This window comes from Protomyctophum bolini, assembly GCF_963924005.1.
Source record: "Protomyctophum bolini genome assembly, chromosome: 9".
In the NCBI taxonomy this organism is placed as follows: domain Eukaryota; kingdom Metazoa; phylum Chordata; class Actinopteri; order Myctophiformes; family Myctophidae; genus Protomyctophum; species Protomyctophum bolini.
In genome coordinates, this window is record NC_137870.1 from 28,644,649 (window position 1) to 28,670,207 (window position 25,559).

The 25,559-nt window shown below is 41.4% G+C and overlaps 1 protein-coding gene across 20 annotated transcripts; it reads right to left on the reverse strand.

Moving 5' to 3' along the window:
• Positions 1–868: 868 nt before the first annotated feature.
• Positions 869–20,289, reverse strand: sh3bgr (SH3 domain binding glutamate-rich protein). Of its 20 annotated transcripts, none has more exons than XM_080772793.1 (11): positions 20,130–20,289; positions 18,931–19,116; positions 16,116–16,196; positions 12,831–12,859; positions 12,642–12,669; positions 9,374–9,397; positions 8,316–8,342; positions 6,034–6,057; positions 4,387–4,416; positions 3,630–3,690; positions 869–1,632 (listed from the first exon to the last, which is right to left on the reverse strand). In XM_080772793.1, the coding sequence occupies exons 1-10, from the start codon at positions 20,172–20,174 to the stop codon at positions 3,670–3,672; spliced, it is 495 nt and encodes a 164-aa protein (XP_080628919.1). In that variant the 5' UTR covers positions 20,175–20,289; the 3' UTR covers positions 869–1,632; positions 3,630–3,669. The 20 variants fall into 20 exon arrangements, 16 of the variants coding, with proteins under 16 accessions (XP_080628919.1, XP_080628918.1, XP_080628907.1 ...); XM_080772792.1 differs by having other exon boundaries at positions 12,642–12,671; positions 12,824–12,859; XM_080772781.1 differs by lacking the exon at positions 9,374–9,397.
• Positions 20,290–25,559: the final 5,270 nt, after the last annotated feature.

Below are 25,559 nucleotides of genomic sequence, written 5' to 3' on the forward strand. Positions count from 1 at the left end.
CCCCTAATTTATCCAGCCTCCAGGGGCCTCATATCTTGGTCTCCCCTCCCTCCTTAAAAGAATGGAACAAGTCACATATTATTTACAAAATGTCTGGTTTGAAAATGGTAATACTAGGATGACGTGTTTTTAACTTGTCTTTGATATTTGGCATTACAATTTCAATCAATGGCCATATGTATATACAGTAGTGTGTGTGTGTGTGTGTGTGTGTGTCCCTTTCGTATGTTAACCTACCTATACACAATACATTCCCTGCCAGTGTCTGAAAGGACCTAACCTTTCCTTGTTACATCCTGTTGACTCACCAGATTTCACTATTGTGCATGGCTCTAGAAATAGCCCAACAATGTAATTTCAACTCGAACACATGGAATTCCAGGGTTGTTTTTATACCACGCTATTTATTGGCCTTTTGTCACATCTAGGGCTCTAGTCCCAGGTTTTGTTCTACATACAACAAAGTGCATTGATTAGACAGCAGTAGTAATAGTAGCAGTTATAGTACAGTGGTTCCCAACCTTTTTTCCTCTGAGCCATCTGATAGAAGCTGAGATCCCCACACGTGTTTGTAGAATAGCTATTTTTGCAGTTTGGAAAAAATTGGAAACTCTTTGAAAAATCTATATTCAAATAGATTTAAGATTGTTTTTGACAATATGACACAAAAATGCAAGTTACGATTTTGTGCACATTTAAGATGTTGAACGACCCCCAAACAGACATGGCCTCGCTCGCACTCATGTCGACCCACCAAGGGCAGCCTGGAGCTCGGGTTGGGAAACACTGATATAGTAGATACTATAAAATTCATACAGAAGATTTCTCATGTTGACATAAGAATCACTGGGTTACATTCAGATGTACGGCAGTCATCAAGGGCTTCAAGGCACAGCGTTGACAGTTCTACTCCAGTGTGAGTCAGTCCCTTTATTTAGTTAGAAGTTTATCGTAGCTTTAGGAAGTAAAACAACTCCACTTAACCACTTAAACCAATTCATGTTGCATCAAATAGCAGATCTACAAGCTCACAATATCGCAACACATTTGCGATATTACGAAAAACTTGCCAAATGTTCTCCGATGATGACATGCCCAGTTCATGAGGTTGAAACAATGAAAGGGTTTGAATTTTCAAGCTAGCGTATGAGTCTTAGCACTGCATGGCAGTACTGTAAATCCATTACAAAACTGTGGTATAAAACTACTGTTTCTTTCCGACATCAAAACAGAAGAAATATGCCTGAATTCAAATGTTTAACATAACGACGTGTGTACAGTATGTACATTGTACAAAAGCTGCTTAGTCAAAAACAATTACAAACGGACACTACTAGAATACATTGTGTATTTTCTAGTAGTTCTCCTCACATGCAACAACAATATAAAAATCATGTTGAAATCGCAGTGGAAAAGGGGAAAGGTAGGGTAACTGGTTGGACGAGCCCCTTCAACATGGATTGACCCTCCAACATATGACGGATCGGTTTCCAGTAAGACTGATGGTTTCCAGTGTGATGGATAGTTTCCAGTAAGATTCCAGCAGGCAAGGCGGTTGGAAGGGGTGTCCAGTCAGAGGGGTTTGAGTGTCAGAGGGCAAGGGTCAGATGGACAAACGGGAGGCTCTCCAAGCTAGACGAGACAAACAGGATGATGAATAAATTGGGGTCACTAAATGCGCAGCTCTTCTCGACACAGTGGCAGCCATAGGGCTGCAACAATCAAATGTGTTAACAATGTTGTGGGTTTCCGGTTACACACCGGCATTCCGAAGCCGACCGCCATTCCAGCGTGCTCAATAATAAACCTGTCTCTAACCGAAACCCTAACCACACACTGAAGCCACGCAGTCGTAATGGCCGTGTGTCGGAATGCCACTCTGTTCCCTGGGTTTCTATAACCATAGACTGCAGGGATTTCAGCAACATTACATTTCATTTACCACACTCACTGTAGTTGAAAGCATTCAACATGCTGATACTGTAAGTGGGGGCCTGGGGGAGCTAGGGAGCTGTTCATTAAATTGTCATGAAACCCTACGGCTGATTCTGTAGTTTGCTTTCTGGTTCAGGTAAAAAATTACATAAGGGTTAAACATGGCACGTTGCTGAAGGCTGACCTTGTAGTTCACAGCTGCAGCTAATCAAATTAATAATTAGATGTAGGTGTGCTAGTGTGCAAGCATTGACAGTACTGCTGACTACTGTACTGCTGACTACTGTCTATGCTTGCACAATGGCACAGCCATGGCCGTAGTGACACCTAAATCTAACACATCCCTTATACATTTTATTAGCTGCAGTGTACAGTAGAACAAACAAAAATATTGGCCTGGGTTTCCAAGTCCCTTTAAAAAGCATCATACCAATGCAAGTGGTTAATAATCCTGATCCCATTATCTAATAAAATAAGGTTGACAATCATTATTTTAATTAAATTCAAGCACTGCGGGCCAGGTCTGTCGCTCACTTAGTGGCTTCTTCTAACAAAATATGACGGGTTGGAGTGTGTGCGCGCCCATGTAAGAGTGTGTGTGTGTGTGTGGGGGGGGGGGGTATTTATTTTTTACAAATCAAAATAACTATATCTCCTGCAGTGAGCCACATATGTGCTCGACATACAGAGAGAGAGGGAACGAGGAGCCTGTCTTTGAAGATTACGATTATTATTATTAACCCATTTTGGGCGGGCACCCCTTTTGGTGTTAGCATTAGGTTATGCTTTAGCTATTTAAAAATAGCAGATCTACAAGCTCATAGCGCTACGAGCTTGTAGGTCTGCTATTTTTGAAAAATCGAAGAACGACTGACATAGAAACATAGCTTTTTCAGAAAACTGTCAGGATGTAAAAGACAATTTTAGAATCTGATCTCAGGTCAGAATGGGTTAACATAATTATGGTCTTCATCATCATCATCATCATCACTACTGCTGCCTTGGGAGAACAACGAGAGAATGGGAGATATTTTGATTGTGGCTGCAGCCAGCTGGTCCCCCAGGTGCTCGCTGTGCTCATTGAAGTTATTTGCAGAAAGTGGAGCGACAGTTCCTGGTAAACAACTCGATACACAGTAAAATCCTCAGTGTTCATTAAACTCTGAGAGTACAAACAGAACCAAATGGACCTGTATGAGTCTGAGGATTTTTACTGTGTACAGAGCTTCTTTCCCCCACTCAGACAGAACACTTAGAAAACACTTCAGGTACCCAATAACAAGACATGCCTCCATGTACACACCAAGGTCAACCAAAGACAGTATACTAGCTACCGTATGAGCATCTGAACTCATACCAGTGGTGTTTCTGCACCATGCAGTTAATCTCGGGGTTAGATTAAATATTTAGAATTTTAGCAAATTATTGTGGTTGCTTCTTTCAAGTTATTTGGTACCGCTAACAACCAAAGCTTATGAATTATGATGTTATCTAATCTCATAATGATGTGGACATTTGATACGAAGGTCAAGGCAACAGGGTTATCTTTTAATTAAACCTGTTACATTAACTTCAAAGATAATGGCAACAGCAAGAAGACTCATTCATCTCTCAAGTCATTTTTGCTCTGATCCACGGTTATCTTTTACTGCCACCTGGTGGTAAAAGTAGAGAGGAAAAACAGTTTACAGTACCTGTGTAATGAAATACATCCTCAGCCTCTCCAGGGTTCAACTACTCCTCGTCCTCATCCTCCTGTTGAAACAGAGGATCATGAATTGACAACAGATAAACAGAAGAGTTAGAGAGCTATCAGAAGATATCCGAGAAACCCAAGAGTATCTATAGTAGGCCTACTACTGTATGAGGAAGATAAATAGGATCAACTACAAAGAAAAAGGTTTAAAAAAGAAGGATAATACATGAATAAAGAGCCCGCACACCAAGTTCTGCTCCGTAGAACTCCGTACTTCATCAGTAAAATGGTAAAAGAAGGACCCTATTGTTGATTGACTATACGTTTCATGGCTCTCACTCTGACCTTGCACTTTGTAAGTCGCTCTGGTAGATCTACTTTGGCCATTTCCATACAAAGTGAGCAAACAAGACCTGTCTAACGTGGCAGGTGGCAAACCTGCTACAGTCAAAAGATTAAAAACAAAAAATCCCTTTCTAAAAGAAGAAAAGAAACAGCAATTACGTCTTATCTCTGTGCTTTGCCTGATTGCTCTTCAACGAGCCTGTAGATGAGCTGAAAGTAACAGCATCAGACTGCAGATACAAGCAGCAATAAGTGAAAGTAAAGAGTTGAGAAAGAGTATTGGCTTGTGTTGCACAGCTGCCTCTTCCCAAACAATAAGTGTTTGGCAGGTGGCTAGCATGCCTGGAGCAACGTCAAGCTGTTCACGTGGGACACACTTGGTGTGTTTGTGTTCCTTGCTATAGCACTACCTTTGGTTCTTCCATTTCTTCTTCTTCCTCCTTGAGCACATCAAAAAGAAACAGAAGATGTTTTGTGAAGTAAAGGAAGATCATGTCAGTGGGTGAAACCACATGGAGTTAGAGGTTTTAGGTGGAATGGGTTCAGACAGGGAGAAACGGCTATCTGGCAGAAGCATCCAGAAAAACAGCGATGTAGAAATGCCAAACAGGGAAAGACTTAAGTTGAACCCAAACTACAGGCATGACACTACATTCTACTTGGGTGAAAAACTAGTTAGCAACATCACACACTATCATTTTTAAGTCCTGGGGATTGATGAAGGCATGTTTTTATTATAATTAAGGGGGCCTCCTATGAGATGGTTTCCTATGGCTTAAAACAGCAAAGCACTGCATGATTTGCAGTTGTGCTCAAAAGGCACTGGCTGGACAATGTGCCTGGCACAGTATCTTGTGTTCCTACGGTACATCAGGTGTACAACATATTCTCAGAGGGCAAAAGGCATATCAATAATATACATTTAGCAACTCCATTATGTTTTGTCAGTCCACCTAACTGAAAGCATGGCTTCGGACTTGCAGAACATCTACATTCATCAGCAGATTCTGATTCATAGAACCAAGCTAAGGAGTTCACAGTGCAGCAGGTCATCTTAACATTATTTTGCAAAAAATAATCGATGGCTTCTTTAAAGATAGGTATGTCCTACATCCCCTGTTTGTCAATGTTCCCTTCTCTACGCAACAGGCTAAGGACTCTTACTTAGCCACTGCTATGTGGCCTAAATCCTGATTTTCATTCCTCTGACAAATGTAATGTAGCTACATACTGTATATAGCAAGTACAAACAGTGTTCCCGGCTGTAAAGGTATAATAACATACGCTGTTCCAGGTTTAAATGGGCCAAGCAATCAAAATTATTATCACTCTGCAGACTCGAGGTCAAATCATCTTGTCCGCAATGTGGCACAAACCACACACCAGAACTGTAGTCTCATGCCCAAATAACACCCAAAATATGAGATTTAGTCTCATTTTGCACAAGACCGCACACCACAGGAATGTCTTAAGAAGGAAAGATCATTAGCTAAATTCATAAAAGTCCACATAACTTTTGTATGCCTTTGCATCATGCACAACGGTCATTTTGCTTCTATATTGGGATGAAGAATCTATGATCAGAAAATACCTCTACTCTAGTACTTCAGGCTCTTGTTTCCTTGTTTGTTTAAGATGTCAAAGTAACTAAATGGGAGGAACCATGATACTTTATATTGAATGTGAATAGTTGTGTTCAAGCACCCTCTGGTGGACAGATTTGTGGACAAAATGATATACAGTACATAGTATATTTACACACAGAGACAGACAAACATACATACATACATGATACACACAAACAAACAGCCTCATAACAGTAGTTTTGCACCACATCACCTCAACTAATAGCATGTTGTGGTTCATGCTGAACACCGCTATAGGCATCTCCAAGGAAAAACCTTTACAACCCATGCATCACACAGAGAGAAAGGAAAGGAAAGGAAAGGAAAGGAAAGGAAAGGAAAGGAAAGGAAAGGAAAGGAAAGGAAAGGAAAGGAAAGGAAAGGAAACGAAGATGTTTCCATTTACAACAAATAGCAACCAGAGGAAACTACCTCACTGGCTGGGTCATCTTGCTCCTGCAAGGAGAGTGGAGATTTAAAGAAAGAGGAAAGGTGACGGAGCAGAGCAGTGATGTGTGGTGACAGTGTAAACAGAGCAGTGATGTGTGGTGAGGTGACAGTGGTGTGGTGTAAACAGAGCAGTGATGTGTGTTGACAGTGGTGAGGTGTAAACAGAGCAGTGATGTGTGGTGTGGTGACAGTGGTGAGGTGTAAGCAGAGCAGTGATGTGTGGTGAGGGGACAGTGGTGTGGTGTAAACAGAGCAGTGATGTGTGGTGAGGTGACAGTGGTGAGGTGTAAACAGAGCAGTGATGTGTGGTGACAGTGGTGAGGTGTAAACAGAGCAGTGATGTGTGGTGTGGTGACAGTGGTGAGGTGTAAACAGAGCAGTGATGTGTGGTGACAGTGGTGTGGTGTAAACAGAGCAGTGATGTGTGGTGAGGTGACAGTGGTGAGGTGTAAACAGAGCAGTGATGTGTGGTGAGGTGACAGTGGTGAGGTGTAAGCAGAGCAGTGATGTGTGGTGAGGTGACAGTGCTGAGGTGTAAACAGAGCAGTGATGTGTGGTGAGGTGACAGTGGTGTGGTGTAAACAGAGCAGTGATGTGTGGTGTCAGTGGTGTGGTGTAAACAGAGCAGTGATGTGTGGTGTCAGTGGTGTGGTGTAAGCAGAGCAGTGATGTGTGGTGAGGTGACAGTGGTGAGGTGTAAACAGAGCAGTGATGTGTGGTGAGGTGTCAGTGGTGTGGTGTAAGCAGAGCAGTGATGTGTGGTGAGGTGACAGTGGTGAGGTGTAAACAGAGCAGTGATGTGTGGTGTGGTGACAGTGGTGAGGTGTAAACAGAGCAGTGATGTGTGGTGACAGTGGTGAGGTGTAAACAGAGCAGTCATGTGTGGTAAGGTGACAGTGGTGAGGTGTAAACAGAGCAGTGATGTGTGGTGTGGTGACAGTGGTGTGGTGTCAGCAGAGCAGCAGGCAGTGATCATTTGGAATGTTGAAAAGACAACAGCCGTTTTCCACACTGTACTAAACCCAGGGATGATTACTTTGTAAAAATCCTTAATCAAAACATGCACACACAAATCATGACCTGAGCTGCTGGGAAACTATTGCTGATACTTCACACATTATTCATAATCACAGGGAACATATTATTTAATTTCGTCTACTTTAGGATTTTGGAAGAGACAGAAACTCCAACTAACTACAACCCCTAGTTAGCCCCTCTCTGCAGCAGCATCCGTCCTTACTTTCTATAAATAATGGTAAATGACCTAACCCTGGGTTAAGACATGCAGTGTGAAAAAGGCTGCAATTAGGCCGTGGCCAACTCTGAGCCTAGGCCTCATGATAACCACAGGCAAAGAATATGCAGTGTGGAAAACACAAGCGTGTGTGCATATTTTATGTTAGTGTGGAAATGTGGATTTAGGATAATCATTTTAAAGGACATGGCTTGGCAGTATTGCTGGCCATACCAAGACGTTTTACTCACCCTCAAATCCTCAAATACTATTCCATTCTCCGAATATACACATGATCTCACAATCTACCTATGTTATTCACTGTGCCTGTTTTAGTCTGTTTTATTTGATCTGTGCTCTTTCACTTAATGCACACTATATTGCCTTTTATTGAATTACAAAAGCTTGGCAGAATAACAGTGGAATTAACATCTTCTACTTATGAACTAGGATCTTCTGTGAAGACGCGGAGTCTAAAATGTATACTGAGCGGGATTTGCTCCACATGAAAGAGACATCAATTACTACCTAGCAGTTGTTTACATTCAAACTGCCTGTGTCTATCCTGACATGTCCCTCCAGGTTATGGGAACGGTATCGCTTAGAAACATGCAGCTGTCCTCCAGACTATGGGAATAGTGTCACTTAGAAAAAATGCAGCTGACCTTTTGGGTCAATGTTTATTGTAAGCAGTTCTATGAAAGTCATTCTAATGTACATGATGCTACCTTGCTACATGATGCACTTTGAAAAATTGGCTTAAGGTGTGCTTTAGTCCGGTACCTCTGGCATACCCCTGTTCAGCTCTCTGGGACTTAATTTACCCCCATACTCCCCTCATATACCCCCCCCCCCCCCCCCCCCGTGCCTATTGTCATAATACCCACCAAAACTACCCAATAATCAGTTAGAGGGAAATTGAAGGAATGTCAGATAAATGCAGTGAAAGTGTTGGAAGATTTAAAAGAAAAAGAGAAGAAATAAAAGAGAGGCTGTTGCACATATTAGATTAAATGAAACATCAATCTACCTCAAGCTGTCGCAGTTCTTCTTCATCCTAGAGGGGATAATAGATAGCTGGTCAGAGGCTGAATGGAGGGGAGAGAGGGCACCAATGGCATGCGCTATTGGGAAAGGTGTGGGTTTTAAAATGGCAACTACAAGGACAGATCAGAGTGTCTGGAAGCAGCAACAGGACTGGGAAGAAATGTGGAACGGGATGTTAAAAGAGAGAGAGAGAGAGAGAGACAGACAGACATTATATGGGTTAGAAGAACAGTGGTTCTCAAACATTTTCATGTCAAGGTCCCCCAAACTGTAATAATTCGCTGACCCGGCCACAGCTGAAAATACTGTGTTCCAGGGGCGCCCAGAAGATTAGATTTGAGGTGAACTATTTCTGCACATTTTGTAAGATTGTAGATCGGCTGTTTTTGACTAGCCGAAGTATAACATGGAGTTAAAGTGGTTAAACTGATTGTGATGTAAATGAGCCCCATGGAAGACGTTCAAGGACCCCTGGGGGTCTCCAGACCCCACTTTGAGAACCACTGGGTTAGAAGAAGGGAGGTAAAAGAGAATACATAAAATTACAAAAAAGGTTAGACAAAGGAAAGTACAAACGTGGTGGCCTTCTTAGAGTAAATGGTGGGGCATCAGATCATAAAGCCAGACCAATGTCAGACCAAAAAAACAGCTCTAAACTACCTCCCCCTGGCCAGCCAGGGCGCCTGATGGAGGGGAAAGGAACTGGTCGGAATAACGTGTTCCTTCCACGCGCTATGTCCGGCCAGGGAAATTCCCCCCTGTCAGGTAAAAAGAAGCAGCTTGGACTCCTCATGCATAGAAGGTGGCATGAGGTCAGTCCGCTGCCCCCCCAGGTTGGCAGAGGAAGTGTAGTGCCCAGGATTACATTAGATCATTGCCACTGGGTGAAAAAGAAAACTGGGTTGCAAAATCGTGGGATAAAAATGATAGAAAAAACCCCCAAAAAAACAGACCAATGTCCTTTCCTGATTTTCCACAACAACAAACCCACTGTGGTGACTATAAGGAAGGACGTAGAGAGACGGACGCTGGTGCAGTTACCTCCGAATGCAAATCCTCTTCTTCCTGGATGGGGGGAGGGGGAAACCAAGAGATGGGGGGAAGAAAGGGCAAATAAGTGGTCAAATGCCATTAGGTGTGTGGTGGAAGAACATGACACCAACAGAAAAGACGTGGCGTGAATGGCGTGAAACTTAAAAGCCAATATTGGTGCATTCTTAGGTACCGGTATTTACTTAAGACATTATCACGTTCTTGCTGTGCATTTCAGTTCATTTTTGAAGGCTATTGTGGTCAATCTAAACACTATGAGAATGATATTTTGCTGTAAATAAGGCAAACAATGAGCATAGTGGCTAAAAACAAAGATAGAAGAAAGGGTTGTACTTTACAAATTCATGTTTTTCCCCCCAGTGATGTGTCTTAGGTGCTGTATTTGACTGCGAAACAATTTTGCGTCCGAGCATAGACATGGTAACGCCCCGCCTGCTTCTGAGACGCTTCCGAGACGCGAGGTTACTCCGTGGTGGGAAATAATACAAGAGAAAGACAGCTTGGAACGTGCTAGAAGAGGCAAACTAATATTGTTTCCTTTGATTGAATTGATTGAACACGTACGTTGTACTATGATTTGATTTGGGTGTGTTCTAAATAAAGTGTTAGTGTTGATTATCGTGTATTAATTATAGTAAACTAATACAATTATACTAAAAAGGATAAAGATGAAGAGAAAAGAGACTTTTTTACAGTACAATAATGTTTCAAGTTTACACAATAAATTACATGGTAATCAACACAAAACACTTTATTTATCATGTACGGCGTACATGATAAACGGGTAATAACGGATAGCGGAGGTGTTTTAGGGATTTAGACAGGTGACCAAAATAGCCCCTTTAGTGCGGGAATGCCCCTTCCCCACTGCTAAATCCCCAAATAGTGTATTTAGAATGCTCGAACAAAAATAGAGCCCTATTTATATATGCTCAGACACTATGACGTATAATTCTCCATTCATTGTCAATGGGAATTACATTTTTGTGTAGGACAAAGTTTGTGGACACGCACCAAAAGCTGGATATAGGAGGGGATAGCGCCCCAAAAAAGAAAAATAAGAAAAATAAATGTGATAGTGTGTCCGTTTAATTGTTTTTGCGAACGCAGTGAGCACTAACTATGAGACCTAGCAGATCATGTTTGTCTGTCTGTCTGTCCCGCTTTTGTGCCCATATATGGAGCTGAGTGATTTGTTTGTGATTGATGCAACACACTCCATATTTGGACGTATAGCTGCTTTGGGGACTCCTTATATGGTTATGGCTGAGTCATGGTGACATCACAGTACCACACTGGCACACACACTTCTCACTAATTCGTAATTTGTTCTAATTGTTATTGCAATTTATGATCTGCGTTCGCTTCCCGCGTTTGCGCGTCTTACTCGTTTAAATGTGAGACAGCACCAGGACTTGATAAAACCCACGTCCTTGTCTGTTTTCAATCTAATAATATTTCAATGCAGTGATTAAATTACCATGTATGGTGCTGAAATTTGAGGACGTAAAAATTACCATGTATGGCGCCAAAATTGATACCTTTTTGTATCTCATCTACTTTAATAAACCAAAAACATGGAATAACGCAAGTCAAAGTACATTATATGTCTGTCTGTCTGTGTCGCTTTAATGCCCATATATGAAGTCCTGTGTCAGGCATGCCCAAATATGGAGACATCAGTACTATGACGTCAAATTGATTACATCAGGGTACTCCATATATGGGAATTTGTGGTTTTATCAATATTTGGGGATAGCCACTGATCTGACCGATTTCCAACTTTGCTCACTCCCTCGACTCCTCTGTGATACACATGCCACTGTTGAAGTTGATCGGTCCCATATACATGTATGGGCATATCAGTCGGATAAGCTGTATTTCCGAATCCAAAACCTGTGTAATAGCACCTCACCGCAGACCACCCCCTGGACATGCCACTGACTGAGTGTAATGTAAATAATCAAAATCTATGAAGCATGCTTCAATAAGGGTTTGGTTATTGCCATCCCTCCACATGAGACCTGTAAAAAATGGAAATGAGCACAACAAATGGAACTGAAGATTGGTAGAGCCTATAAAATGAAAAATAATTTTCACACTCAAATCACACTACAGCTACTATGAAGGAATGTTTTGATGGTTTAGTTGTACTGTACAAAGACCAGAGTCAAAGAGATGAAAAAAGCGACCCCAAAACTAAACACACTAAAATGCCCTTAGCAGAGACTGAAAGACTACACTACATTAAATGAGTTGTTATGACTTGAAACACACAGCTATGATGAACAAAACAGTGCACAACGATTCAAAGTCAATGGTTTATACCTCAGAAACTGGATGGTCATCTTCCCCCTAAAATAGTTGTGAACAGCATTGATTAGCTTAGCCAATGACGTCACCAGGCTTTCACCAGGATAAAGGTCCCCACAAACCGGATTTCTAGCTTCGTTTCTCCATCGGTTTTCTGAAAAACCTTTACTATTTACTAGACCAAAATGGGGTGATTTATTTCAGCAGATTCTACACGGTCAAGTTAAATAGCATAAACAATTTCATATACATAGTAAGTATTAGGATGTTAAGTGATACTATTGATTGAATAGTGTCGTGTGTAAAGTTGATGCCAATAACCTTCATAATACAAATAATATAATGACCTGCATCAGAAACTGAAAGTTTTCTTCAGGGGCCATTAATCATTATTTGCAACCATAGGTCACAGTTTACTATGAAAACCTGCATTTCCTGTCAGTCATGTCACACCTCCATATATGGTCACACCTTGTGACATACATGGCCATCTCCATATATGAAGATCACGACACTGACCTCATCAAACCCTGGAGAAAAAAAAATCTGATTTTCTTTCTTTTTTTTGGGGGGGGGGGGGGGGGGGGTTGGCCTATCCTTCTGCAATGTAATCCTTGCTTTTTGCTCCCATTCACTTCCCTGTTTAGCGATCAGAAAGAAAGGCTCGCCACGCGTAATCTAGGGAGCTCTCCGTGGTTTTGACCAGATGGCTATATATATATATTCTGTCTTCATTTCTGACTTCAACATGCCTCTCGCCAGGAATATTAACACTATATTATGCCTCCTGGTATTTGTACAGAACGGAAGCCCCCGGCTTTCAGAGTAAAAGCTACCATATCTGCCCGGCACCCCCAAACTTCTATTTTGAAAGAAATCCGATTGTGTTAATAATAGCCTCCTTTGAATTAGACATGACGACAACACGCACTCTCCTTTTTACCTTCTCTTCTTCTCCTCCTTCGCCTGCCTCCTATTCAAGAAAAGAGAAAAGAGAATCCACTGAAATGAAATTTAATGAAATACACACAGAATAGTAAAAATGTGAGTTATGAAGAACAAGGTTCCAGAAGGTTACAATAACGGATAAAAACATTACAAAATGTATTCCGTAACTGAACTTACCTCTGGTTCCTCTGGTTCCTCTGCTACCTTGACCTTCTGTTACGAGAGAAAAGATCGTATTAGAGACCTCAGAGGGGGTACAGTAATAAGGAAATTTGGACTTGGCATTCCAAAAACAAATAACATCTACAGTCTACATGTACATACAGGTTGTGTGTATGACGTGTAAAAACACATGTATCACACACTAAAAACTCAACAATCACAGGTATCAGGCACATAGAGTCCCACAATCCTCCCATGCGTGATTCCATAAACACAAACGTACAAGGGCCGTTAACAGATGGAAATGAATGGTAGCATCAAGTCCAGTGCACACATTCTCACCGGGAACACACAGAATCAGTCTGCAAACGAAGGTCACTCCAAACCAGAGGGAAAATGAAGAATACGGTTCAGTAGTAGTGCAATGGAAACATGGTTAAAAGTGTCTGACTGTGTGCTGAGGGGACAAATAGTGAATTGGAATGTTGTAGAGTGTAGGTTAGTAACAGGATCCGGAGAGAGGAAGGGATATGAGAGAGAGAGAGAGAGAGAGAGAGAGAGAGAGAGAGAGAGAGAGAGAGAGAGAGAGAGAGAGAGAGAGAGAGAGAGAGAGAGAGAGACTGAGTCATGGAGGAGTATTTCGACAAGGACAACATGAACTTGAAAAGGAGACAAAACCTTGTTATTGAAGGAAGAAAAAAACGGATGCGAGGATGGATGCTAGAGGAAGTAGAAGGAAAACATTACAGTGCAGAGGTGCACGCAAGAGGGACATTTAACACGTTAAGGGACTGGAGGAGTGAACAAACATGATGGAAGAATACACAGCAGAGCAGCACTACATGATTCTTGGTAGGAGGCAATTACAGTGTCCTCCGAGACTTCATCCATTTCTTCGGCTGCTAACTCCTCCTCCTCCTCCTCCCCCTCCCCCCTCCTCCTCATCTCCTGACATTTCTCCTTCTGTGGTCTCCTCTTCTGCAGCCTCTTCTTCTGCCTCGCCCTCCTCCCCCTCCGCCACCTCCTCCTCTCCTTCCGCCACCTCCTCCTCTTTGTTTTCTGCCTGCTCCTCCTTTATGTGTGCATTTCCGTTTTGGTGCCGCAATGGCACCTCCTTAGTCTGAGGTGAAAACAACGACAACGTGCCATCAAGGAAGGAGTGTAAAGAGAGAAGAAAACATTGTGTCAACATTGTCATTGTGTTAAAATTATAATGGTAGTTGTCACAGGCTCAACTTCAAAGACCACAAGGGAGGCAGGCAGATGTAAATCCTATGAGGAAAGAACAGGGATGAATAAACAAGGAATGGCGTTATAGAGCTGAAGACTGGAACGTCAGTAATGTTTATTACAAAAAATCTAATAAAAAGTGTAAAAAAGTCTGAAGTTTGGAAAACTGTGTCACTTTGCCCGTTACTTCCCTGACACAACAGTAGCCGTAGGTGGGATAGCAGCAGAAGGGAGAGCAATTTAATTAATTTCCCTGATGAAGCTAGTCCTTTCAATTAACTCAATTTGCACTCTTCACAAGGCAACACCCTTTTAAAGTCCATACACAATTTGGAGAAGGTCACAGGTTCCGTAGGGCAGAACTCTTCGATTGTGTTCCAGACTATTCGTCAGAGACCAACTATTTAATAGGTCATATCAAAGATTACCAGACATGAGCTCACTCATATACTTTAAAACTATTAATTCCCTAAAACTATTGAAATCTATGCAAAACCATTAGTATTGTTTTCAGACTCAGTGCCATAAAACTCAAAGAATATAGACATTAGTGAGTGTAAAATGTAGGTATTACTAGCTTTAAAGAAAATACTAGCTGAAATCTGAAAGGAACTATTCATCATGTTACACTTTGATAGCTACATTTTCTCATGTGTAAAATGTGCAATTCAGCAGACCACAGCGGTGACATATTGTCTGTGGAAAGGTACACAGTACAACAATACATTCTTCATATCATCGCTGTAGGGCAGAAACCTTGTATCTCCATACTTCACATTTGAATAAAATTACATATTTTATTTTACACATTTCATAAATTACATATTTTATGAGTTGTCATATGTTGTGAAAATAGAATGTCTACCAGCTCAATGCGTCACAACTCATTGTGAGCTTTTAGATTAGCTATTTCTGATAATTTTGAGATAATGACATGGCCAAAATAGGGACACCAAGTTGGAAGTGGTTAAGTCTGTCTGTGGGTTTTATAAATATTCAACCAATGGGAAGTTTTAAGAAGATCTTGTGACTAAAATAATAACTTTTAATATTGTTGAACATACAGTACAACAGTGACAATTCAATATTTAGCTTCGCTTCAAATGTAAGAAACTGATGTGTCAAAATGCTGTTAAGCTTGTTAATGGAAGATAGATAGTTTAATAGGGTGGCAGTGGCCCAGGGGTACAGTGACTGGCAGAGCAGCCGGTTGGCACCCGTGAGGTTCCCATAATAATAATAATGAATCATTAATAATCCCACCATACATCACTCATCCATGCAACACAAAGATTAGCCATATTCCTGATTACCCAGACCAACTTGACATTAGGCAAGTCGATTTGACTGGATGAGATTAACACTCAGGATATACTGGATGGGAAGAGAAAGGAATGGTAAGCAAAGACAAAGTTAAGGTGAAGTAATGTAAGGAAGCCAATTACTAGTTGCTCATCACAGTTTGCTTCAGCAGTTGTTTCTTCTGAATTAGTTTCCTCTGTGTTCATCCCATTCTCCACCACAACTGTCTTTTCCTGTGTCGGGGAAATTGTCAGGTTTAACATCAGACGTGTGTTAGTTATTTCCGACCTAAAGCATCGATTTCAAAGTGGAAGCCTTCAAGAGTTGCCAAATACAAATTGAAAGGAGAGGAAATTGGGAAAGTAATATTCAAAATCATAAACATTATGAGTACTAAAATTTGGCAGGTTAATGTATTAATAATTTTAATCTCCAAAAGAGCTCGTGAAGTAGAAATATATAATAAAGTGCTGAAAAACTGACATACTCAAAATTGTAGAGTAAATGTTACTTTCCACCACTGACATTAGGGACAATTACTGTACATTCATGCTTAAACCTAGCTTCCTGTGCAAGAATATGATGAATTGGCTTCAGTCAGCCATATCGGAATTGACTCAGCTTAATTACACGTAACATGACCTGGAGGATAAAACATTAGCTGCACTGTTTGGTAGAACAAACTACAGTTCTATCACAATCCTAACTAGACAGACTTCACAGAGCTACTTACAGTCTTGGGTGAATAATGAAACAGTCGAAAGAGAGAACCAACCTTGTATCCAGGAGGAGGTATAAGGCCCAGAAATTCATACACATTGTTGTCCTCCTTGGCATCAAAGAAGTTCTCATAATCCTGCATCAAAATTAATAAATCAAAATGAATAATTATGTGTGTCTGCTTTTACAAAAATACTTATTTTAGAGCAGACCTGGAGGAAAAGCACTTGAAAGCTTTTATAAGTGCATTATATCCGTTTCTTTTTTAACCAACCAGTACAGTGGAATGTGTCAATGCAATAGAACTAGAATCTGTTCTGCAGTGGTTGGAGGTGGTCTTGATACATTTCCAAGTGAATTGTAGAGCCTGCTGGCAGCTGCCGGGTAGCATTTTGACTGGTTGACTGGTAGCCCTGCCTGAAATGCATAGGCTCATGTCTCCACTGGCCAAGTGAGGATAGATTAGCGGTAGATGTTGGGCTCCCAGGCAAGAGAAAGGGTTTGAACCGAGAAGACATAAAACGTACAGATTGTAGCTTTAAAGTGTAAGACCACTTTTGTAGAGGTTTGGGTTGTGTAGTTACCATGATGTAACTCCAAATGTGGACAAGAAATCAAAAAAATGGAAAGAAATAAATAAGTTGCTCCAGTGATTAGAAGTCACTCTTTTAGTACGTAAACAAACACAAAGTTGATTCAGACAATATAGAGGAGCATCACCAAAACTCATACCGTTTTATTTGTTTTATAAAAATGTTAAAGGACCACTTTTCAACCGATCTTCATATAATAGGTCCTCACTAATAATCATGATAAAATGGCACAATTTCTTTCTACTCAGTCTGTCTCACAGGAGGGCATCATCGTTAGGCAGATATTTTTTGAACAAGATTTATTTAGAAAAATATTTAGATTTGTATTATTGCGAGAATGATGGCTTCAATTATCGTATTGCACCTTTTCAGGACAAGAAAGCCTGCAGTTTCTATTAGCTTGGATTCCCCATTGATGATGTCACATGTCACTGGTGGACGGGTTTCTGAACTGCCCACAGCCCTCCTATGAGACAGACTGAGTAGGAAAAAGAGTGTGCCATTTTATCATGCCATTTTATCATGATTCTTAGTGAGGACCTATTATATGAAGATAGGTTGAAAAGTGGTCCTTTAACTTCCTGTTGATTTAGCCATTTTTATTTAGGAAGAAAACCCGGACAGGAGCCGTGGACCCGGATCCAGATCTTCAAATAGTAAAACATTTTTATAAAAACAATAAAATAGTATACGTTTTGGTGATGCTCTATATTGTCTGAATAAACTTTGTTTGTGTTTGTACTTGTACTAAAAGAGTGACTTTGAGAGCTGTTTCAGCATACAATGTAAGTCATTAAAGCATATTTTGAAGTATCAATTTCTAATCACTGGAGCAATTTTTTTTTGTCTTGGCAAGGCAACTACACAACCCAAACCTCTACCATAAGTGCTCTTACCCTTTAAAGGGGTAGTGCGTAAGTGATAGTTAAAAAGTTAAAGTTCTATATTCTGATAGTAATCATAGAGATTTGTTCAGAAACAGGGTATTCCCTGTCTCTCCAGCTCTTTAATAATCAGAAAATACATTTTCTGGTGGTTTGCCAATTTCATCCAATCAGGATTGAGCATCCCATTTATCAGCTTGTGTTATAGTGTTTTATAGTGTATGCCTGTACAGTGTACCTGATAGCATTTATTTTCAGGGAGACCCCTGTTAACAAACAGTAACACTAGTCTAGTCTACTCTACTCTATACTATAGCAATGATTACCAGGCCTGGATTAATACTTTTCAGGGACGGAGCTTGGACGACAGTTCAGACCTGTAGAATGCCTCACATGATGTGATAATTAATTGATACTGCTTTAGCTGCAGGTGCATGATGAGCAGTTGAAGCATAAGAAACTGCTGTCCAAACACATATGGAGAAAGTGGGTTATAGCAGTATTTGTAAATGCTATTTTACTGTTTCTCAATGTTGGATCCAGTGGACACATGGAGCCTTCATTACGACCCAGAGATTTAAAAATAAAAATAAAAACAAACAAACAAACAAACAACAACAAAGAATATCAAGTGGGGGTCTGGTCTATGGATAATGCATATCCTTGAAATAAAAAATGTTGAGGATCACTCACTGAATTATCTATACTGTACACTGTAAGGGCCGATTCATACTCGTATTTTAGAGCCGGTTCGGGCTCTGTAGTGCCTACAATGTGACGTCATTTGAGGTTCGGGGGGGGCGGGTACCGTCCTAAAGGGGTCTCTTCGGTGCTACTGAAAATCTCTGACGAGCCGAAATAATTTCGGCACTACAGCGCCGAAACAGCGGTAAAATAGGAGTATGAATCGGCCCTTAGGCCTGACTCACACGGTCACAACAGATTGATGTACAGTATATGATGCATGAGACTTGTTTACTGATGCAAGCTCGCAATTCATTTCCAATGGGAGTCACATGGTTTGACACAACATTTTTGTTGTATGAGGCGGAGGGGGGCAGTCGAAACACAGCCGAAAGCCATACAACAAAATGTTGTGTCAAACCATGTGACTTCCATTGGAAATGCATTGGGGCGGCCATGACACTTATCCTTTGTTTACATCCCAGCATCCAACAATGTTTTATGCTAGATGTGAAGTGCCAACTCAGAAAGGACCCATAAAGGGTCCATTTGATTCCATTTGGACACTTTCTGAGTTGCAGACCCATACAAATGTCCATTTGGACCACTGGCGTTCCCCACACCCATTACCCGACATTGAGAACCAGTGTGACCCAGGTCTGGTTTATTCTGATTTTCACTTAGAATTCAACTGTTTGCTTAAGCTTACCCCACAGTAGCCCTCTTCGTTAAAGATCTGAGGGGGTAGAGGGATGCCGTTGGTGGGCTTATTCTCCACAGGGACGTTCTCCCTCATCCACATACGGTTCTGCTCACTGCATGCAATGTCAAGTGGAGAGTAGTCCACTTTGAGAGCTTCTAGGTACCCCACCACATCCTGCTGCTTCTTCTTGATCTGGAAGTTGGATAAATCAAAAGTAGTCTTTATCCACTTCACTTCAACTGACTAGACTTAGTAAACTGTACCCGAGTAACCGAGTTGGCTCTGTACTTTTTTTGACTACAACAATCTATTCGCCCCAAAATAGCTAGATATAAGTTATAAGCTTACACATCGACACCGTGAGCTTTTAGATCTGCTATTTCTGGTGAAAGTTTCCCCCAGAATATAGATGCTGGGTTTCACGTGGTTCTAAAAAAATTGTAGTAATAATAATAATAATAATGATAACAATAATAATAATAATAATAATAATAATAAGGGTAGTAATAATAATAAATCAATAGGCCTAAATGTCCTTAATACTTCATGCCATCTGGTCAAGGCTTCCAAAGTACCTTCCAGTACCTTGAGTGTGTATATTTATAACTGCACCAGCTGGAATCAACAAGCAACAGCAATACGTTGGCAGTGTTAATGCAACGTTCTAAACAGACTGTCAAACGTTATCATTATCTTATTGAAGATCTTTAAGATGGAGCCAACGTGTGCAAGATGTTAAACTTTGTGTCTAGATATTGTGTCTAGATATCATGTCACTGTGTGTAGCCTATATATGTAATAGAAAATATGTATTGCGCTGTATCAAACGGATAGAAATATTTAGTTTAAACACTTAAGGCTGCAACTAGCAACTATTTTAGTCAGCAGACCGCACAAAGAAGTTCTAGAAGACTGCCAGTGAATGGTGGATCTCTTTCAAGAGATTGCTGTTTAGGTTTGGAATGTGATCCAAGCAACATGGTGAGAAATAGCCTAACTATTTTGGTTTGGAGCTACTCAGACGCGAATATCGCTATAAATAAGACAACTAAAGTGTAACCATAGAGACTTCATAATCAATTATACATTAAAGTAGTCTTAAACTTATTTAAAAAACTCTCTGATCTCTTCAGGGAAAGCCAAATGTAAGCGCAAAGTTTACTTGGCAAAATAATCGATGCAAATCGCACGGGGTGGATCCTTACCGCAGTAGATCCCGAAGAAGACGCGAGAAACACTTTGATAACCATTTTGTTACAATATATTCTGGAGAATGTAACAAGTAGGTTCTTAAAGGAGCAGGCAGTCTCCTCTAATATTAGAGCGCGACCCAGGGCATAGCACTGTGATCACACACCACTGAGTTATTTTTGTCTCCAGACTCCATCACCGTAGGATTGGTGGGCTGGCTTTTACCCACCCGAGTGATTGGCAACTTCAGCTGTCCGTCGGCTCTTGAACGAAGAAGTTAGTTTGCACAGTTACATGCAAAGTGCTTATATGGACCGAAATAGACACTGGTGATCACTTCGGTCAGCAGCATATAGTGTAGCCTATATTACCGTACGTCTTAAATGTTATGATGATCTTGAACATGATGGACCCTATTGTAAACAAGTGTATGCTTTATGGTGTCGTCCACAGTTAACAGCCTTGTATTGAGTTGCGCTTGAAATGTACTGTAATTTTCCAAAACTGTTAATACATTCTTCAATCAAGCAATCAATCAATCAGCAGACTTATTTAAGACTGAAACAAAAACACAGTAGGCCGCCAATTAAATATGGTTTATACTCAAAACTGGCTTGCTTTGTTGCAATTCTAGACTATTTTTTCCTGGTAGATCCGATTTCATTTAATTAAGGTTAGGGCTAGGCTACTGGCTGCCATGCTATACCACTGACTCCAGTCCAAACTGCATTACCCATATGGTTCCATTGTTGAAAATAAACAAAACAGACTTAATTCCCAAGAGCCGTGTGTACGGGTTTAATGTTTGTTTTTAGTTAAATATTTGTTTTAAAACGCCATTGACAATGAAGGGAAAATTTACAATCTTGTCCCTAACACAAACATTAAATGCCATTAACAAATAGAATTGCTAATTGTCACCATTTGTTTTACATCAACATTACGTAACATCACCATCATAGCAATTAACATGAGTTAGACTTTAATATATTAGCGCCCCTCACTTCACACGGGTGTGTTTTTTTTAATAAACATTGCATTTGCATGTAAAAGTACAAGGATTACTCGGCCACTAGACGCGCAAGATGTAAAAACATGGCTTTTTTGTTTTTATGCTAAATGGCTCAGTCTCAGACTGCTTTCAGTTTGGATTTCACAGGAGGCTAGAAGAAACTCACCCTCACATAAACAATTTACAATTTAGGCATTTAGCAGACAACAAAAAGCATGGCATACATCACATATATAAAAAGTAGTTATCATGAAACATGCGTAAGCTAAGAACGTAACACTGCAGTATCTATTTATATAGTTTCATATCATGAAACTATATAAATTATACATACTGCTATGACTACATAAAATGCAATTCTAGTTCTATCTACGTAACATGGTATAGGCTCATTCATAGTCTGAATTTTCGGCGGTGAGGTGACCACCGGAGCTGAAATAACGTTGAGCGGTTGTGAGTAAAAACAGAGAGAAGGGCTGGGGCGGTGGTGGTGGTTTTCTCTTCACCGCGACTTGTGACGTCATGTTGTAGTTCGGTGGTCACCTAACCACCGAAAATCCAGACTATGTATGAGCATTTAAGTCTGTTGCTATCTAAAGGCTAATTTACATGACAGGCAGATGTTGGTACCTGCAGGGCATTTCTGCCTGACGCACCTCCGACGGTGCCTAAGCGCCAGCTGTAGGGTTTCAGCTGAGAGCCATCCTGGCCTTGCCCCTTGCTCACATGCTCTGCATGGCAGGGACGTCCTCCTCCCTGAGCCAGGCTTTCACCTGACCGCATACCTGGTGCTTTGGAAGCCACGGGCCGCTTCCGTCAGGCCCACTTCAGCCAGTAGGCCTACCTAAATACCAGCTGCAGGGTCATCAGCTACATAGTCTGAATTTTCGGTGGTGAGGTGACCACCGAACTACAACATGACGTCACGAGCCGCGGTGAAGAGCAAACCAGCCCCTCTCTCTGTTTTTACTCACCACCACTCAACATTATTTCAGCTCCGGTGGTCACCTCACCACCGAAAATCCAGACTTAGGGCCGATTCATACTCCTATTTTAGAGCCGAATAAAAGTCGGTTCGGCTCTGTAGAGCCTACAATTTGACGTCATTTGAGGTTCGGGGGGGCGGGTACCGTCCTAAAGTCGGCTCTTCGGTGCTACTGAAAATTTCTGACGAGCCGAAATCATTTCGGCACTACAGCGCCGAAACAGGAGTATGAATCGGCCCTTAAAGTCGTCTCTTCGGTGCTACTGAAAATTTCTGACAAGCCGAAATATTTTCGGCACTACAGCGCCGAAACAGCGGTAAAATAGGAGTATGAAGGGCTGATTCATACTCCTATTTTAGAGCCGAATAAAAGTCGGTTCGGCGCTGTAGAGCCTACAATTTGACGTCATTTGAGGTTCGGGGGGGGGGGGGGGGGGTCCTAAAGTCGGCTCCTCGGTGCTACTGAAAATTTCTGACAAGCCAAAATCATTTCGACACTACAGCGCCGGAACAGTGGTAAAATAGAGTATGAATCGGCCCTATATGAATGAGCCTTTAAGGGGCTAGGGCGAGTGCTACGGGCCATGATGGAGTCTGAAAAGGTGGGTTTTCAGACTACCGCGGAAGATTGGGAGTGAGGCTGTAGTTCTGATTGTGATGGGCAGTGCATTCCATAGTTTTGGAGCCAGAAGGGAGAAGAGTTTGGGACGTGTGGAGCGTTGTCCCGGCGTTTTTAGTGAAGGTACTTCCAGCTTCCCTAACAAATTGCTCGGTGCATAATAATCACATTACATATTAAAGTTGTACTGTTGCACAACTTGCACTGGGAAAATGTCTGTTTCTGTAGCCTAACAAAAATTCAGGGGAAAAAAACACCAGCCTCTTGAACATGTTTTGCGAAAACACCATTAGGGGTCAGTGTTGCCCAGGAGGTCAAACGTTGTGCGCTTACTCAGACTAGACCTGTACTGCTAATTATGTAAACAACATCATCATCAGCTAGTCATACTGACGTGGTGACGTGATTGGCTGCTTCTAGCCAATGGGACGACAAGCAACGGCAACGTTGCCTAGTCTAGCCAATGGGAAGGGAAGGGGAGGGGCAAATATCCCTGGCAGCAAAGCAGACTGCAGACAGACAGTGCAGAGCAATGAGCATACTAGTTATTTGACACATTTGCAATGTTCGCACGTCACTTGATATAACTTCAAACCAACCACGGGCCAGCGCTACTATAGCAGCCTGTACAGCCAGCAGCAGCAAGAAACAACAGCGTGTGCCTGCGGAGTGCAGAATACGCTCCAAATTAATTCATATGCCTAGTTCGGTCTCCAAAGCCCGACAATACACATCCAAATGGACTCTCCCAAGTTGAAATAATAGTTTTCAATTTCAATAATGTATAATTATTTGCGACATCATTATATCCCAAAGCAAACCTAGGCTGCACTTGGCACATTGAACAGTTTTCCACATTTTTCCCTTGCCTATTCCATGGTGCATTGTAACTTGGTCACATCCAGTCACAGCATGAGCTGATAGTCCAAGGCATAGTTCTCCAAGTTTTTCTTTACTGTAGCAGCTCCTATGTCAATGAGGGCTCTTTCTTGGTTGGTCAGAATTAATGTGATGGGGACAGTGATTGATTGGCTGTAGTAGTGATACAGCAGCATCAGTGTCATCTGCAACAACTAAAACACGCTTTCCCTCCTCAGTTGCTGCATAGATAGCCAGTGCAACAACTATTTCATCTGCCTCCTCATGTATGGTCTTTAGATCCTGTCTGGATATAATGATGTCACCTGCTGAAAAGAATTGCCAAATGTGAAGTGAGGTATTTATCAGCTGTAGCCAAAGGCTGATTAACCAGGTGGCCAATAGTAAAATTACTTTTAATTGGGTCATTTTACAAATTTCTCATAGAACTTTTTTGTTGCAACAATTTTCCTACACTAGGCCTACGGATTACATATTTACATTTCAATAATAAAAGTTGTAGAAAACTACATTTCAGAGCCCAAGAAAATTCCAGTAGTGTATTTTTGAAATACAGAGTTATATAAACCCCTATAAAATAAATTTCAGGTCAGAAAGTGGAATCATGAATATAGACAATATTTTAGGCCAATAATAAAGACTACCGGTATATACCAAACTTCCCATTTTAAACAAAAGAAGCCTGTTGGCTGCCGGACTACTGTTCATCTTTTACTGGCAGTGGCAACATTTTGAAACATGAGCCTGGATATAGGCTGTATATTCCTATTTGCCTATAGGCCTTTTTTTTCACCAAAATGACAGAGACTGGATGACCTTGTTGAGGGCCATCTAATCTCTGTACACCCAAAGCGAGAGCTGTGTTCGTGTGCTCGGGAGTAAGTCGGATTTGTTTCCGGTGGCGGTTGGCCTTTGCTAGGGCCTGCGCATCGTCACCTATCCTGTTTAGGATTTTCATGGACAGGATCTCGAGGCGAAGTCGTGGCGGAGAGGGTACATGGCTCGGTGAGCTAAGGGTTGCTTCACTGCTTTTTGCAGATGTGGTCCTGCTAGCACCATCGGGCCAAGACCTTCAGCTCTCACTGGACCAGTTCGCAGTCAAGTGTATGGCGGCTGGGATGAGGATCAGCATCTCCAAATCTGAGGCCATGGTTCTCAGCAGGAAACCGATGGATTGTGCTGTCCAAGTAGGGAATGAGACATTACTCTAGGTGAAGGAGTTTAAGTATCTCTGGGTCTTGTTCATGAGTGAGGGGAGGACGGAGGAGGACATTAGCGAGATAATCTGAGTGGCAGGGGCGGTATTGCAGTCACTGTACCACACTGTTGTGACGAAAAGAGAGTTGATCCTGAAGGCAAAGCTCTCTGTCTACCGAGCAATCTTCGTTCCTACTCTCACCTGTGGTTATGAAGTGTGGGTCATGACCAAAAGAATAAGGTTGCGGATACGAGCGTCCAAAATGAGATGGCTGACATCTCCCTTAGATATAGGATGAGAAGTTCAGTCACACGAGAGTCTCTCGGTTAGGTTTGGTTAATATGCCTCTTGAGCGTCTCCCTAGGGAGGTCCTTGATGCATGTCCCACTGGGAGGAGACCCAGTGGGAACGCCTCTGGAACCTGAAAAAATGAATATCCTCACTCTCTTGAGTATAGTTTCTTATTCACTTTTTATGTATAATGAACACACAGCAGCAGTCTATCTGGAGAAACGGACGCGTTTTAAGAAAAAACAGGATCAAAGACAAGCAAATAAAAGACAAAACTAGTTATTGTAAACCTAAGAATAATGTATTCATGAGATGACGAGAATAACTTAATTTCACCCTAGTCCAATACCTTCTTCCCATTTTATTTTAGCAGTGTGCCAGTGTTTTTTGTAAATAAAACATTATGTATTAAGCTATGTAGCACTTGGCTATGAGCTGGGATAAAACTTAATCCTAAGGA

Excerpts from the sequence above, each read along its gene's own strand:
- sh3bgr (XM_080772792.1), bottom strand. The coding sequence starts at position 20,174 with ATGGTTATCAAAGTGTTTCTCGCGTCTTCTTCGGGATCTACTGCG. Across the intron at positions 12,672-12,823 it reads AGGAACCAGAGGAACCAGAG|GAGGCAGGCGAAGGAGGAGA; the intron begins GTAAGTTCAGTT and ends TTTCTTGAATAG. Across the intron at positions 9,398-12,641 it reads AAGGAGGAGAAGAAGAGAAG|GAAGAAGAGGATTTGCATTC; the intron begins GTAAAAAGGAGA and ends CCCCCCATCCAG.